The following is a 15,385-nucleotide window of genomic DNA, read 5'->3' as shown; positions in this document are numbered from 1 at the left end:
TTTTGTAAACTTTTACTTTGCGATGGTAACTCTTTGTAAACTAAACTGGATGTTTCTCTTCCTAGTGGAACTTTTGTGTATTTACAGCCTTGCTTGACATTAAAAATAAACAGGCACGGTCACTAAGGACATGCCGACAGAGGAATGCATCCCATCCCAAGGCAAACAATATGATTGGTTTGAACGAGTTGAATCAGAATCTAAAATCTTAGATCTTCAACTGTTGCTTATTTTACTTGACATGGAAAGTCGCCTGACTGATCCTATCTGTTCGATCAGGTTACCAGTTGAGTTTGGAAATGAGATGGTTTCAAAGATGGGCCATTTGGCATCGGAATCAGTGGCCGAGGCAGTGGCGTGACGGTAAGTGCGACAGCTCGGATTTTATTCATTGTCCTAGGATAATTATATTGGCACTAGGCCATTGCCAATAAACTTAGAACCACGGCATAACTTAACTCCAGCTAGCAGTGAGGTGGCCTTTCGGGCTGCGAACTGACATCTGGTTGGGAGGTTGGGATGGAATCCCTGTGCTTGCTACTCACCGCTGCTCGGAGGTTCTGCAAGGCCACATGTGGTTTATGGCAGATCTGCAGCTTGTTTTGTGCATGCACTTTACTCTCTCTCTTTGACAGTACTACATCCATACTGGACTTATTTCTTGCATCTACGTACGAGTACCAACACAAGATAGGGAAACAAAAGCATACAGCAACCATACCAGTTTAAAGCTTGCTTCCATAGTTGTGTTCTGAAGAACAGCCAGCACATCGAGTGTTCTATGTATACACACAGAGCTCTTGACAACTTAACTAGCGAATTTGTCAATGGGAATCAATCATTTTATTACCACATCAAATGAATAAACGATATTTTTTTTAATCTACAAGTTGTAAGAGCTAGACTATTCCCTATTACAAGTAAACACAAGTCTCCTGTTACCGGAGGATCAGCGCAAGGATATGGATATTGCCTGCAACAAACTTCTGCTGGTTACGCAGGATTTCTACTACCGGGCTACTGGGTGGCGACACAGTAATAGGATAGAGTATGGCTAGCCTATTTAGATGTGTCTGGTTTCGTTGGTTGATTTTTGTGGCAACCATGTCGGCTCCATGATGTATTTTTTTCCTATTTTTTGTTACTCATACCTGATACTTGATACTCTTTGATCTATAATAAACGGCCATGTGCATCAATTGATGCAGAGGCTGGGGCTATTGCTCCTTTATCTAAAAAAAAAAAAAAAAGTAAACACAAGTGAATCAAGTAGCAGCAATGCTAACCTCACAAGTACATGGTAACAAGGTCCAGAAGAAACTTCTTTTTATCTGCAATTAGCGATTTAATATACTTATTATGCGTATCTTAATCACCTTGCATAATAGGAACTTCTTGGGTTTATTGGCTGGTTCTCACTTTCGCCCATAGGATACCCACTTAATTCTATTTCATAACCACTGGTGGATTCTTCTCCAAGAAGGCTTTCTGCATCTGTCTCCACGTCAAGCCGTACCCAAGGATGCATCGAAAGTTTCCTCAATCTATTGAGCTCGTCCGCGACCTCTTTCATTAAGGGCCTGTTGTCACCACACATATCTAGGCATCTTTTAGCAAGGTCTGCGAGTCCTCTCAACAGTTCCATGCTCTCTTGTCCTTTCACATGGCTCACCAAAACTGCATCAAGATTGTTCTCCTTCATAGCAGATAAGAAAATCAACGATAAGCTTCTTTGCTTATCAGGCCCTTCGAGCTTCAGTGGCAACTGACCAGTGAGGATCTCTAAAAGGATAACTCCAAAGCTGTACACGTCGCTTTTGTCTGTTAACTGGCATGTTTGCATGTATTCAGGATCAAGGTATCCGCAAGTACCTTGAACCATTGTGACAAACTGTTCTTTATCAGATGGGACTAGTACGGAAGCTCCAAAGTCTGACACTTTGGCCATGTAGTTGTCATCAAGAAGGATGTTGGCAGTTTTCACATCACCATGAATTATTGGGGGAGACGCGTATGAATGTAGGAAGCTGAGTCCTTCGGATGCTTCATGAACAATCCTTAAGAGAGTGCTAAAGGATATTTGCAATGCTTGGTTCTTGCCATGGATAAGCTCAAATAGTGTACCATTTGGGACAAACTCATAGACTAGAATTGGAACTTCCACCTCAAGGCAACAACCCAGGAGCTTAACGATGTTCTTGTGATTGATTTGGGACAAAATGAGCATCTCTTGGCCAAATTCCTTCTTTTGCCTTTCGTCAACTAATGCACATCTTTTAATTGCAACCGGCATGCTGTTCTTTATTATTCCTTTGTAGACGGTTCCTTGTCCTCCTTTTCCAAGTATTCTGCTATTGTCAAAGTTGTCACTGGCTTCTGTGAGTTCAGATTCCGAAAATACCGTGAATGCAAGGCCTTTCTCCGATTTCATCATGTCAAACAAAAGCAAGCCTCCATGCTGTTGAAAATAGTCCTGCCTAACTTTGTTCAATTTTCTCTTTTGGATTATCATTTGTCCCCAGAAGACACTGATCATGATGATAACCATTACACCAAATAATCCCATTGTAACTCCTGCATAACGACATCAGATTGGAGAACTATGAGAGAGAGAGAGATAGAGCATACTTCATCTAATTTTGTCAACAACAGATGCGTTATTGGTTTTACATTTACTTTTTTTTGTCTTTAGATTGCACAAAAATGCAACAAAAAGTACTGATTTAGCTAGGTGATGACTTCTCTGGTGTTACCTATTATTAAGCCAATATCAGGATTGCATGTATTGCTTTCCAATTTTCTTCCTACTCCACAAGAACACCGAAATCCTCCAACTTTATTGTGGCAAGAGCCGCCTGAAGGGCACGGATTGTCACTGCATTCATCAACATCTGCAGTAAGATTGGCAAAACTCGATGTTAGATTTTCCAACAAACAAGGGGATTTATACATTCAGAACAGAATTTGATAAGCATTTGCGTGTATACACATTCAGATCGAAGCTAATTAGTACCTTGGCAGCCATATGGAACATAAGGGTTGCCTTTGTATCCCTGGGAGCAGTTGCATATGTATCCATTATCATTGAGGGAATCAATGCACACACTGTTGCTGCTAAGGCATGCATAAGTGCCTGTCTTGTTCTGTGTGGCGACATCACACCTATGATCTCTTATCGCCCAGTCAAGGACCATGGGTACCCGCCCATCATTCGTGTCATTGAACTTGGTGGTGCTTACATACATGGTGCTGAAGTTGAATGATGCTGCCTCCATTAGCACAGCGTAGCTGCACCTGTTAAACTCCCAGATTTGGCTTGTGTTGAATAAATCCGAGGTAGTTGTGCCATAGTTGTACATCATCTTTGGTATCATAGTCTGGGAGCATCCTATGCCAGAGCATGACCCATCTACTAAGTCTGAAAAGTTGCGACATGTTGAGACGCCTACGCCTTGGTAGCCTGTGCCGTTGCCATCGGAGATCAAGTAGAGGGCCTTGCATCCAATGACCGTGAACCTATTTTGGACATCGGAGAGACGAAGCGGAGAGGAAGGTCGGCCCACGTACCCATTAAAACGGCCCATAAACTCCATGCTTTTTGTAGAGGTGTTGTAACAATGGGCCACAATGTAATTGAGCACCCGCATCGTGCCCTGAGTCAAGGAAATGCTGAGCACCTCAAAGTCGCCTCGGAATGGCTTAGGGATGCCATCCTGGACCTTGCAACTGATGTCGAAGCCTCTTGCGAGTGAGCAGTTCGGATCGATGCCGAATGGGTACGGTATCTCAACAGCACCACACTGCCTTCGGCACTGTGAACTGGGAACCGCATTTCCAGGTGTGCATTGTGCTGCAAGCAGTACAAGGCTCAGGCCAAGCTGCAGGAACACTTGCATATTCTTTAGCTGAGAATAAGCAAACATGATAATGTTGTTAGAATATGTGTAGATTAGAGATAAGGGCTAGGATTACTTTAAACAAAATGATCTTCTTGTAGTCGAAGTCTCCCCACCTACATGTACCTCTATGTACCCCATGAGCGTCATTGCAATACAACACACAAGAATTAGGGTTCGTCTATTTTGACAAATGTTAGCTAATCAACAGCTTTGTTACAAAAAAAGTAATGGGTAAAATAGAAAATGAAGGCCATACACCTGCTCACACAGATAGATGCATTGTTAAACTAAAAGTCTCAACCATGCAAGATAATTTGTTGTCTTATATTAAGAAGGATAAAGAAAGTTCAACAAGACAATGTAGGGATCAATCAAACAAAAGCAATAGCACCAGCCCCAGCAAGCATAAGCAATAAGCCAGAACTGCGGACATGTGGCAGGCAAAGCTGCATTATTTACAATCCGCTTCAACTATGTTGGATCTGATTCCTACATAACAGAAAAACGCTAGAATAAGAAAAAAGACGATTTTAATGAAAAACGTCTATTTGAAAAGGGAGAAAAGGTCCATGGAAGACACACATGGATTTTCCCATGAGCTCCAAACTCATGCCACAATTCTTTCTTTTTTTTCAATGGGCTACATAGAAAATTTTCTTATAGGATTCTAGTGTTTCAAGATTTCTCCTAGATGTGTATGGTACATAGATGGCCTGAAGGACGTTTCATCTTTATACTCTCCAAGTTGCAAACTATGGAATTCTATAATAATGTTTTGTTCCTTCAACATCAGTTATAGATGTTCTACTCCACAGAAGCAGGATCTGTTGTCTGTGTATGATGCTTAACAAAAGCAGGATATGCTGTGAAGGAACAAACCCGCCGTTCCAAGTTAAATCGTGTTCTCTGAAGAACTTAACTCTGCGTTCAGCAACCTACTCCATCACAGGTCCCAACACAAGCATGTTTTTAGATAGCTATAGCGTACTGGCGAGCAGCCAGCCTCAACAATTCATAGTCATGGAAGAAATAAGGATTCCTCTAGGCTGTCAAAAGAAAAACATTCTTCTTGTTTTTGTAGTGTATCCAATTAACCTTCAAGTAAATGAAAGACGAACAGATAGCGGATCCTAGAACCGTATTCTTGAAAACATGTCAACAAAACTCACCTGAAATAATAGTGGTGTCCAGTTCTCCTCGAATAGAAGTGTCATATATGGAGGATTTGTACTCAAGAATCCCTCTTTCCAAATTCACCGAGAACACTGAACAAAGTTCAGGTGGGCAGATCGCCCTCCGATGGTTGGTTCCCTAGAAAAAAAGGAATACTGTAGCTTTAGAAATTGCTTCAGTAGTTGTCTAAAGAACTCCTGAGCGTGTATGTATACACAAGGAGTTGTTGTTGCCAAAGGTTTGTGTCGAACGAGTCAGAAGACGACGATATAGTCACATGGCTGACTCCGTCTCGCCGTCCCGAAAAAATAAACAACCAAATTTCTCTCTAATTTCAACACGGGGAAACCACCTGGAACAAATTCGGGTCAAATCAGCAAAACTGATGGACGAGGACAACGGGAAATAATAGTTGAATGGGTGGGTGGCGGAGATCAAAAAGAAGGCGGAGGGGGGGCTTGCCAAGGCGGCGACGACGCGGTCGAACGCCGAGCGGAGTCACGCAGAAAGCCAATGTCGCCGCTGGCAAGATGAAGCTGCACAGCGACAATGCCCTCCACCGTGAGCATCGCCTCGACAACCGCGCCGGCGGCCGCCACGGGAATGGGCTCGTCCGTGGCCGACCATACGGGCTCATCGCGGGTTCCCTCGGAGGGGACTCCAGCGGCGTCGCGTTCTCGCGTACGACAGTCGCAGCCGCGCCTCATACTCCGAGGATGAACCCTTCTCTGTTCTCCACACAGGATGACAGGACAGGAATTCGGGACTCATCTCGGGGCCGCCAGCCCAGCCCAGTTAAATTCTTTTAAGTGAGGGTCCTCATTCACGGTAGAAAACCTGGACGGCGTGTAAGTCATTAGCTATAGGTAGACCATCCGCTCAAAAAAAAAAAGCTATAGGTAGACCATCTCCAGCCACGTCCTTCAAAATGATCCCTAAACGGTGTTGAGTCGAATGTTTAGGGGACGTGTTTTCTTCATGCCGCGTTTGGGGACTCCGCTCCTCAGCCCCGTCCACCAAACACGGCTTAAAACTTTTTTTATAGGGTTTTTAAAAACACAACCATTTATTAAACATATCATACAAATAAATATGTTTAGTAAAATTATTTTCAAATTAAAATACAACAAACAATGAAACAACTAAACAAATAAATGGCGCTAGATCAAGGCGCCACGACACTTGCTGATAATCCTTTGACCCTCCACATATGGTCAACGAGATCATTTTGAAGTAGCTCGTGAACATTGTTGTCATGGATATCTGCGTGCATGTCGAGGAAATCGGCAAAATCTGCAGGAACCTCATGATCAACCTTCGCAGGGCCCTGACACTGATAGGCCAATATGTCTCCTGATCTGATTCTTGCGGTCATCCTCGATGATCATATTATGCATGATCACACAAGGCTACATCACCTTTCACATTTGGTCGTGGGACCAGCTTAGAGCAGGCCGGACAATTGCAAATTGAGCTTGAAGCACACCAAATGCCCTGTCGACATCCTTTCTACAAGCCTCATGTCTTGAAGCAAAGTGGCAATTCTTCTGACATGATGTGAAGCCGATATTATTTTAACAAAAGTGGCCCATTTTAGATATATAGGCTAGATAATAGCCTTTGATATATTCGTGGCCAGTGATCTCATAGTTGCATGGTGAAGCATGACCTTCCACTAGTTTGCTGAACACCGGAGACCGCTGCAACACGTTGATGTCATTGTGTGATCCCGACATGCCAAAGAAACAATGCCAAATCCACAAGTCATAATCTGCCATAGATTCAAGCACCATAGTGCAATATCCATGACGCATTTTGTATATACCTTGCCAAGCAAACAGGCAGTTCTTCCATGACCTGTGCATGCAATCGATGCTTCCAAGCATCCCGGAGAATCCTCTCGCAGTATTTTGTGCCATGATCCTCGCATTCACTTCTTCAGTTATCCCTCTCAAGTAGTATTTGCCAAACTTTCCCACCACAGCTCGGCAAAACTTGTGCATGCATTCAATGGCAGTAGACTCACTCATGTGAAGGTAGCCGTCCTGTGTATCTGCAGATGCTCCGTATGCAAGCATCCTCATGGCGGCGGTGCACTTCTGAATCGACGAGAACCCGGGAATACCTATAGCGTCGTGCTTCAGCTTGAAGTAGGGGTCGAAGTCTCGAACACCTTGGAGGATATTCATGAACAAACCCTTGCTCATCCTATACCGGCGTCGAAAATTGTCGGCCTGTGTTGCATCATCTGATAAGTAATCGTTGTGTAGCATGGTATGCCCCTCCATCCTCTGTCGGGGCTTCGACTTCTTCCTTCCCGGCCTTGAACTTTCACGGAGCGGTCTCTTCCGCTTCTCCGTCTCGATGTCAAGCATGTTCTGGAGGAACGCGATGATGTTACCACCCGATTTTGGCCAAATCAGGAGATGGGCCATAAGTGAAGATGGGCTTGAAGGATGTACACATGAAGCATCTTTGAAGCGGCCTTGTGCTGAGAGTTCGGGCTTAATTGCCCATGTATCTGTAACATATTAGATCGTATTGTAATTTAGATTAAAGAGATAGAGTCCGGCCCGTGCACGGTGAGGTGCACGCCTCAATTAGAAAGTCCCTTGGACTATAAATATGTATCTAGGGTTATCGGAAAAGGAGGACAATCACCGTTCAACCAAAACAAACCAATCTCGGTGCATCGCCACCCCTTTCCTACGAGGGTTCTTACCGGTAAGCATCATGCTGCCTAGATCGCATCTCGCGATCTAGGCAGCGTAAAGCTTAGTATTGTTCATGCGTTGCTCGTACTGAAGCCTTTTTGATGGCGAGCAACGTAGTTATCATAGATGTGTTAGGGTTAGCATTGTTCTTCACGTAATATGCTATCGTAGTGCAACCCTTGCATATCTAGCTGCCCTTACGTCTATCCAGACGTAAGGGCAGCATCTTGCTTGATCATGCTTAGTAGATCCGATCCGTTATAGTTGCTCCCTGCATCTGCAGGGATTAGTTTAATATCTGCATAGTTAGGCCTTATGCTGGGGTGGGAGGATCCGGTGGTGCGTTAGATGTTGTTTACCGTCCCTGCGAGGGATGTTTCGGGGATCAACGTTATGTTGGTTTTTAGGCCTCTTGTAGGGGTAGTTTGCACCGTCTCTCGTAGCTGCTAGGCCCGATCGCACGTAGGACGTTCCGATTATGCGGTGAAAACCCTAAACTGTCGTGGATCGTTTTAGCTTTGTCCTCGATCAAGCGAGATCCCCATGCCATTGCTAATCCATCAAGGACCATGGGGCGATCGGCTCTTTGAGCCGATCCACATGGAAACCCGAGAGCCGATAAGGCTCGTATTTAATGTGCACGTGTCTACCATGCGGGAACAATCGAAGCACTAACACCTTCCCGACCAGGTCTAGGTCGGGTGGCACGCCCGAGCAACCGCCGGACGCGCGCCGAAGATTTGCGGGACGACGCGAGGTGCCGGGGATCCACTAAGCGGCCCTAGGAGCCTCCCGGCTCTTCGTGTTGCCTAACCAAAGCCCGTCGGGGGTTTTGGAGGGTAACACATTCGGCACGCCCGGTGGGACCTCTTACGCAACATCCACGTCAACACCGACATACGAGATGGCAGAGGAGCAGATCACATACAAGGATCTCCCTGCGGAGCACAAGAAGAAATACGATGAGCTGAAGGCCATCTGTAAAGCCGAACTCATCGGCTCCTCTGAGACAACCCGTTCTCGCAACATCAAGCTCAGAGGAAACACGTGTCTGTCGCATGGTGTCAGTACGGTAGATCTCAGCCACTCCATAAGAGAACCGGGGTTCTCTTTCGATGCCAATATGGCAGGGTTCGTGATTCGCCATGGCGCGGACAAAGCAGAGAGCAGCCACTCTCGTGGCAAAGATAAAGAGGAGGCCGCTCCACGTGACCGGCCCCAAGACGACGATAGACGATACCTGACCGAGGAGGAGGTGAGAAACATACGGTATCCACGCCCATTATCCGTGCATCTCCTCAGCAAATATGAACAGCAGTACGACCGACGTCGCCGCTACGACAACGACGATGAAGGATATCGTCGGTCTGATGCAAACAGGAGGTATCGTCAGCATGACAGGAACGACGACGGGTACGAACGTCGCGCCAGAGGGAGGTCAAAGGAGCAAGACAACGTGGACAAGCACTGGAACTTTCCCTTCTTCAAACATTGCTGGGACTCAGGAATAAGCCGATTGCCAACAATCGAGAACTGCCCAGAATGCACACAGCAAAGGAGAAGGACGAACGAAGTTTCAGTGTTCGAGCGTCTAGGACCTCTCCCACATCAGAACAAACGAGCTGAGTCATCTCAAGAAGAAGACTTCGAGGAGTCAGATGAAGAAGATAGGTATCACCGACCAAGGTGGTGCCCTGATGGACTCAGCCATTCTCAAAAGCGTAGAGTGCAGCGGCTGCGAAACCTGGAAGAAGCCGAGGCACGGCCCTGTACACGTTGAGAAGAGCGCGGCCCGATCTGGCCGCGAAAATCCAGCAAACAGTAGAGACGAAGGCGCGCCCGCCAAAGAAAGTATGGCGCCCCAAACAGGCGAAAGCCGATGCACAGGCATCGGCTGATACCGATGCAGATGCATCGGCTGGTACAAACATGGTATTCATACTCCCGTCAGAGTTTCGCGCTCCAAGCGACGAGGAAGTTTCAGTGGCTCAATTCGACTGCGGTCCACGACCAGTTATTTTTGAAAAGCCACAAGATATAAGCTACGAGCATCCGAAAGCCCTATACTTGAAGGGTTACATCAATGGGCAGCCTATCAGCAAGATGTTGGTTGATACCGGAGCGGCAGTCAACATAATGCCGTATTCCATGCTACGTCGTTTAGGGCATTCCAGCGACGATCTGATCAAGACCAACATCACATTAAGCGACTACAACGGCCAGGCGTCAGAAGCAAAAGGTGTTCTGAATGTAGAGCTTACTGTGGGCCGGAAAACCATACCTACCGCGTTCTTCATCGTTGACAGCAAAAGCAATTATGCCGTCCTATTGGGAAGGGACTGGATTCATGCTAACTGTTGTATCCCGTCTACAATGCATCAATGCATCATACAGTGGGACGGAGATGAAGTGGAAGTCGTTCAAGCGGATGACTCAATCGAGATATCATTAGCTGCCATGAGCGTGTGGGAAGCAGATGACCAAGAGCCGCTCTCTGGGATCAGTTTAGAGGGCTGTGAGCGCATCGAAGCCTCGAAGAATGGGGTAAGGCTGGTTTTATCCACCGGCCTAACGGAATAGCACGTCCAAGACTTTGGACATACGTGGCAAGGCCGATCCCTGCGATCGGCCCTCAAAAAATGAAAAGTAAAGGATCTTATCTCCAACATGCCACAGTGGAAATCCAAGAGGTTGCAAACCATCGTCAAGCATTGCAACAAAAAAGGAGGCCGATTCTGGCAATCGGCCGAAATTATCCTCAACATACCTTCGTCTGTGTTCAGCATTGATCCAATGGATGCCTGAAGAGCCGATACCATCAATTACTTGACAGAATCGGCTCGGGGGGCACATAGGTGGATGATATACGAGGATACGGAGCTGGGAACGGATGTCAAATTTCCAGCAGAGCAGCTCAAGTACGGGGGCCGATACATAAACAAATCGGCCACAAAAAATCGAAAACATCGAAATTTTTGAACACAGCCGATGCACGGCCATCGACTTCAGGGATGCGACCGTCATACGCAGCAGTCATCAGGCAGCGAGGTTCCACTGAAGGGCAAACATGCCGGCGGCTCTCCTCAGTAGAATTGTTGATGGCTCCGTTAGCAAACCCCCAAGCGGATCATTGTGTTGGCAATATCGGGTCGCGGCCCTGATCAATAGCAGGAGCAGCACAAACACGCAGTTCAGGTTAAGGGCGAGCCCGACGAAGCAGCATGTCTCTTCTGAGACCAGGAGGATAGTCGATGATGAGGCGATCGGCTACGGCATGTCACGACCAAAATGGGGGAGAGCATCAGGGAAACGTCCTCACCGGGAGCTGCATCAGCCTGCCAAAGATGATGAGCCAATATGATCGGCGAGACGCGGGACTTGAACGGAAGAAGCTCGGGGGGCAGTTGGCCCTGAAGGATCCTTTGCTATAGGAAGCCGATTTTGTCGGAATCGGCTGGCCCTGCATCACAGCTTGTCTGAGGAACGGTACTGATGTCGCCAAAAATATCAGTTTCCACATACAAGTCATTTGAGTGACACGCACAGGGCTCTGTTGTAGGCACCCGCCCGGAACCAGATGGCCAGCCCGCTGGGTTGGCTGGTAAGAGTCATGATCTTGTTTGAGGTCTCATGGGGCAAAGCCGACGCGTGGCGTTACAAGCAGAGGTCTTATGGAGCAGCCATCACCAAATCAGCAGTGTTTGCGCAAGCCTGCGGATCAGGTTAGGATCATGAGAACAACCGATGATCATCCGATGGTCTCCTAGAGCCGAGCCATTCGCACCAGAAGCTGCATCAGTTTGCCCGAGATGATGAACCCCTCAAAACAGCAAGGTGCATGAATGGAGCTGGGAGGGGCTGAAAGGCCACTACATTGAGGTTCCTTGATTCAAGGGAGCTGCTGACCTTTCCAAAATCTGCCAGGTGCTGGCTCCTTGAGCGTAAGCGTTCTTGCCTTGTTTTTAAGCTGGAGTGGCTCGGGGGGCAGCTAGCTCTGAAGCATCGATGATCTGGAGAGCCGATTTTGTGGAGTTCAGCTAACACAGCGCTACAGTTGGGAAGCCGATGGTGGCTCAATCGGCTGGTCTGCTTTTATCCTCGCCTGGACTAAGGCTCGGGGGGCAGCCCGCTCTTAAGGTTCCTTGTTCTATTGAGCCGATTTGGTTGAAATCGGCTTGCTCTGCATCACAACTCGTCGAGAGAGGGTGAATTATTGCAGAAGGGAATAGCTGGAGGTATTGGGAGGAGGCAACGATCGTTGACGGGCTCTGGACCAGATGTGACTACAAAGAAATGAAGCATTACAAGGACAGTTGTGGGCGAGTACCGCCTGTTCCGCAAAAGTATTAGCTTCAGTATCGGAGTTGTTCTAACGATGGTCCTAAGACCTCTAGAAGGAAAAGAGGATCCGGAAGACGAGGATGCCGCTAAAGTCTAACATTCCGTTCAGATTGAATCTGCATCTCCAGGATCTAGGATTCGCACGATTGTGGCTCGTCCGGAAGGTGGAGGTCCGGATGGATCTCCCTCGAATTTGCCATGAGAGTCCGATGCATTGCCATCGGCTCCTTAAGCACCGACCAGATTGGCAGTCGGCGGGTTCAGTACGAAGGGCAATCGGCTAAATTACCATGAAGGAGGTCGACAAAATCGAGTTGGGGAAATTCTTCATTGATAAACTAGAGTTCTTACATAAAGAGCTGATTGCTCTCAAAAGGGACCCTAGGGGCTACATTGCCCCGTCTGCTACTGCTGGCCCTAAGCTAAGACCCAATCTAGGGGCCGTTGTTGCCCTCGTCGTCGTCGCCATCATCGCCGTCGTCGGCGCTGCTCCCAACCGGCTCATCGTCGCTGCTGTAGCGACCGCCGGCAGGACCTTCGTTGTCCTCGTCTTCTTCATCAGCGTCGTCGTCGTCGCTGTCGAAATCGCTGAGATTGCCGGGCCAGGGGCAGTGGCGCTTGGCCGGCGGCTCGTCGGAGGAGCCTGTCATCTTCTTCCTCCTCCTCCTGCTCCTCCTCTTCGGAGGAGGGGCCCCGTCCCGAGAAGGTGGTCGTCGTCGCTTTCCTCCACCGCTTCCTCATTGGCGAGGAAGCGGAGGTCGCTCTCCCGTCGGTCGGGGACTGGTCGTCCTCGACCGAGTAGAGAAGTCGTGGCCTGGCTCGTCCCCGGCCTCGATGGCGCTGCGGATATTGGCCGCATGGGCTTCCTCCGGGTTCCACTCCGGCGTCGGCTCGCGGAAGGGGGAGGACTGCGCAGAAAGATCCGACGAAGAGGAGGACATAGTGGCGAAGGAGGGTTTTTTCTTTGGAAGTACTAGTGCCAAGAGGATGAGGAAGAGAACTACATGAAGTGGCCGAATAAAAGGGGGAATATATGGTTTAATGCCTAAGCAGTTCCCGAGGACGTGGTGCCAGAACCGTCAAGTCGTGCAGAGAAGGCGAGGAGGCAAGACATCATCATGAAGGAAACTGCGACGGTTCTGCCACGACATGACCCTTTGAAGGAGACAGATGGTTTTGCAATTATCATTACCAAAACCAGGGGGGCATGTGTTACCACCCGATTTTGGCCAAATCAGGAGATGGGCCGTAAGTGAAGATGGGCTTGAAGGATGTACACATGAAGCATCTTTGAAGCGGCCTTGTGCTGAGAGTTCGGGCTTAATTGCCCATGTATCTGTAACATATTAGATCGTATTGTAAGTTAGATTAAAGAGATAGAGTCCGGCCCGTGCACGGTGAGGTGCACGCCTCAATTAGAAAGTCCCTTGGACTATAAATATGTATCTAGGGTTATCGGAAAAGGAGGACAATCACTGTTCAACCAAAACAAACCAATCTCGGCGCATCGCCACCCCTTTCCTACGAGGGTTCTTACCGGTAAGCATCATGCTGCCTAGATCGCATCTCGCGATCTAGGCAGCGTAAAGCTTTAGTATTGTTCATGCGTTGCTCGTATCGAAGCCTTTTGATGGCGAGCAACGTAGTTATCATAGATGTGTTAGGGTTAGCATTGTTCTTCACGTAATATGCTATCGTAGTGCAACCCTTGCATATCTAGCTGCCCTTACGTCTATCCAGACGTAAGGGCATCATCTTGCTTGATCATGCTTAGTAGATCCGATCCGTTATAGTTGCTCCCTGCATCTGCAGGGATTAGTTTAATATCTGCATAGTTAGGCCTTATCGTCGGGGTCGGAGGATCCGGTGGTGCGTTAGATGCTGTTTACCGTCCCTGCGAGGGATGTTCCGGGGATCAACGTTATGTTGGTTTTTAGGCCTCTCGTAGGGGTAGTTTGCACCGTCTCTCGTAGCTGCTAGGCCCGATCGCACGTAGGACGTTCCGATTATGCGGTGAAAACCCTAAACCGTCGTGGATCGTTTTAGCTTTGTCCTGATCAAGCAGGATCCCCATGCCATTGCTAATCCATCAAGGACCATGGGGCGATCGGCTCTTTGAGCCGATCCACGTGGAAACCCGAGAGCCGATAAGGCTCGTATTTAATGTGCACGTGTCTACCATGCAGGAACAATCGAAGCACTAACACCTTCCCGACCAGGTCTAGGTCGGGTGGCACGCCCGAGCAACCGCCGGGACGCGCGCCAGAAGATTTGCGGGACGACGCGAGGTGCCAGGGATCCACTAAGCGGCCCTAGGAGCCTCCCGGCTCTTCGTGTTGCCTAACCAAAGCCCGTCGGGGGGTTTTGGAGGGTAACAGATGATCAGCAAATGCTCCCGAATGTCGTCATGGAAGGCTTGCTCGTCCTCCAGCAGTCGGACAAGCATCTCGTCGTCGCTATCCATGTTCAAAGCAAAATTAATGGTTAAAATTCAGCCGTGGCGGACGAGGCAACGAACATCGACCAATCGCGCCTACCTGACAAGGCGTCGAACACCTTCTGTGCGTGAAGGTGGGGCGGATTTTACGGCGCGTTCTGAGACGCGTTGGCGAAGCGGCGGCGGCGAAAAGGCCGGAGAGAGAGCCAGCTGGCACGACGGTGTCCGACTCAAAAGAGATCTGCTATCGAAACGGCCGGCAAATCGAGCGGCGACGGAGGGGTGGGAGGCGCGGGAGGGAAGGCGCGACGAGAAATAAAAGGCGTGAACCAACCGTTCACAGTGCCGAAGACGAGAAATAAAATGCTTTACGTTTTGTCCGGCGTGCCCGAAGCGTTCCTTGTGGACCAGGGACGGGCTCGGGGCGCCGAACACCGTATTGGGTCGCGTCGGACGGAAGGAGGATCTGGAACGCGCAGCTGGAAACGAAAATTTATCCGGGGCGCCCTAAATACCTTTGGGTGCCGTTTTGAGGACGCGGCTGGAGATGCTCTTAGATTAATGACTTGGTCACTTTTAGCATAGACTATGAGCAAAATTGCTAACCAAAATGGCATTACCTCCATTCCAATTGGGCCATCATGCATGACGTGACCAAGAAAAGCCATTAAAGTACTAAAGTTTCAGAAGAGGCAAAAAAATGATCTAAATTTTTGAAAAGAGTCATTCAGGATCTCTTCCTGCATGTTTTCAGTTGTTCATTTCGTAGCCTTGTTTCTCAGTTTTCTCAATTCTTTCTATGGTTTGCGGCGACTCTCTTC

General features: G+C 48.2%; 1 protein-coding gene across 1 annotated transcript; it reads right to left on the bottom strand.

Moving 5' to 3' along the window:
* Positions 1 to 1,299: 1,299 nt before the first annotated feature.
* LOC124676944 (wall-associated receptor kinase 3-like) lies at positions 1,300 to 3,896 on the bottom strand. The gene is made up of 3 exons (XM_047212954.1): positions 3,014 to 3,896; positions 2,754 to 2,891; positions 1,300 to 2,574 (listed from the first exon to the last, which is right to left on the bottom strand). The coding sequence occupies exons 1-3, from the start codon at positions 3,894 to 3,896 to the stop codon at positions 1,373 to 1,375; spliced, it is 2,223 nt and encodes a 740-aa protein (XP_047068910.1). The 3' UTR covers positions 1,300 to 1,372.
* Between the last annotated feature and the right edge of the window lie 11,489 nt (positions 3,897 to 15,385).

This window comes from Lolium rigidum, chromosome 7 (genome assembly GCF_022539505.1).
Source record: "Lolium rigidum isolate FL_2022 chromosome 7, APGP_CSIRO_Lrig_0.1, whole genome shotgun sequence".
Lineage (NCBI taxonomy): Eukaryota > Viridiplantae > Streptophyta > Magnoliopsida > Poales > Poaceae > Lolium > Lolium rigidum.
The sequence above is the reverse complement of the archived record's forward strand: the minus strand, read 5'-3'. Positions and strand labels throughout refer to the sequence as shown.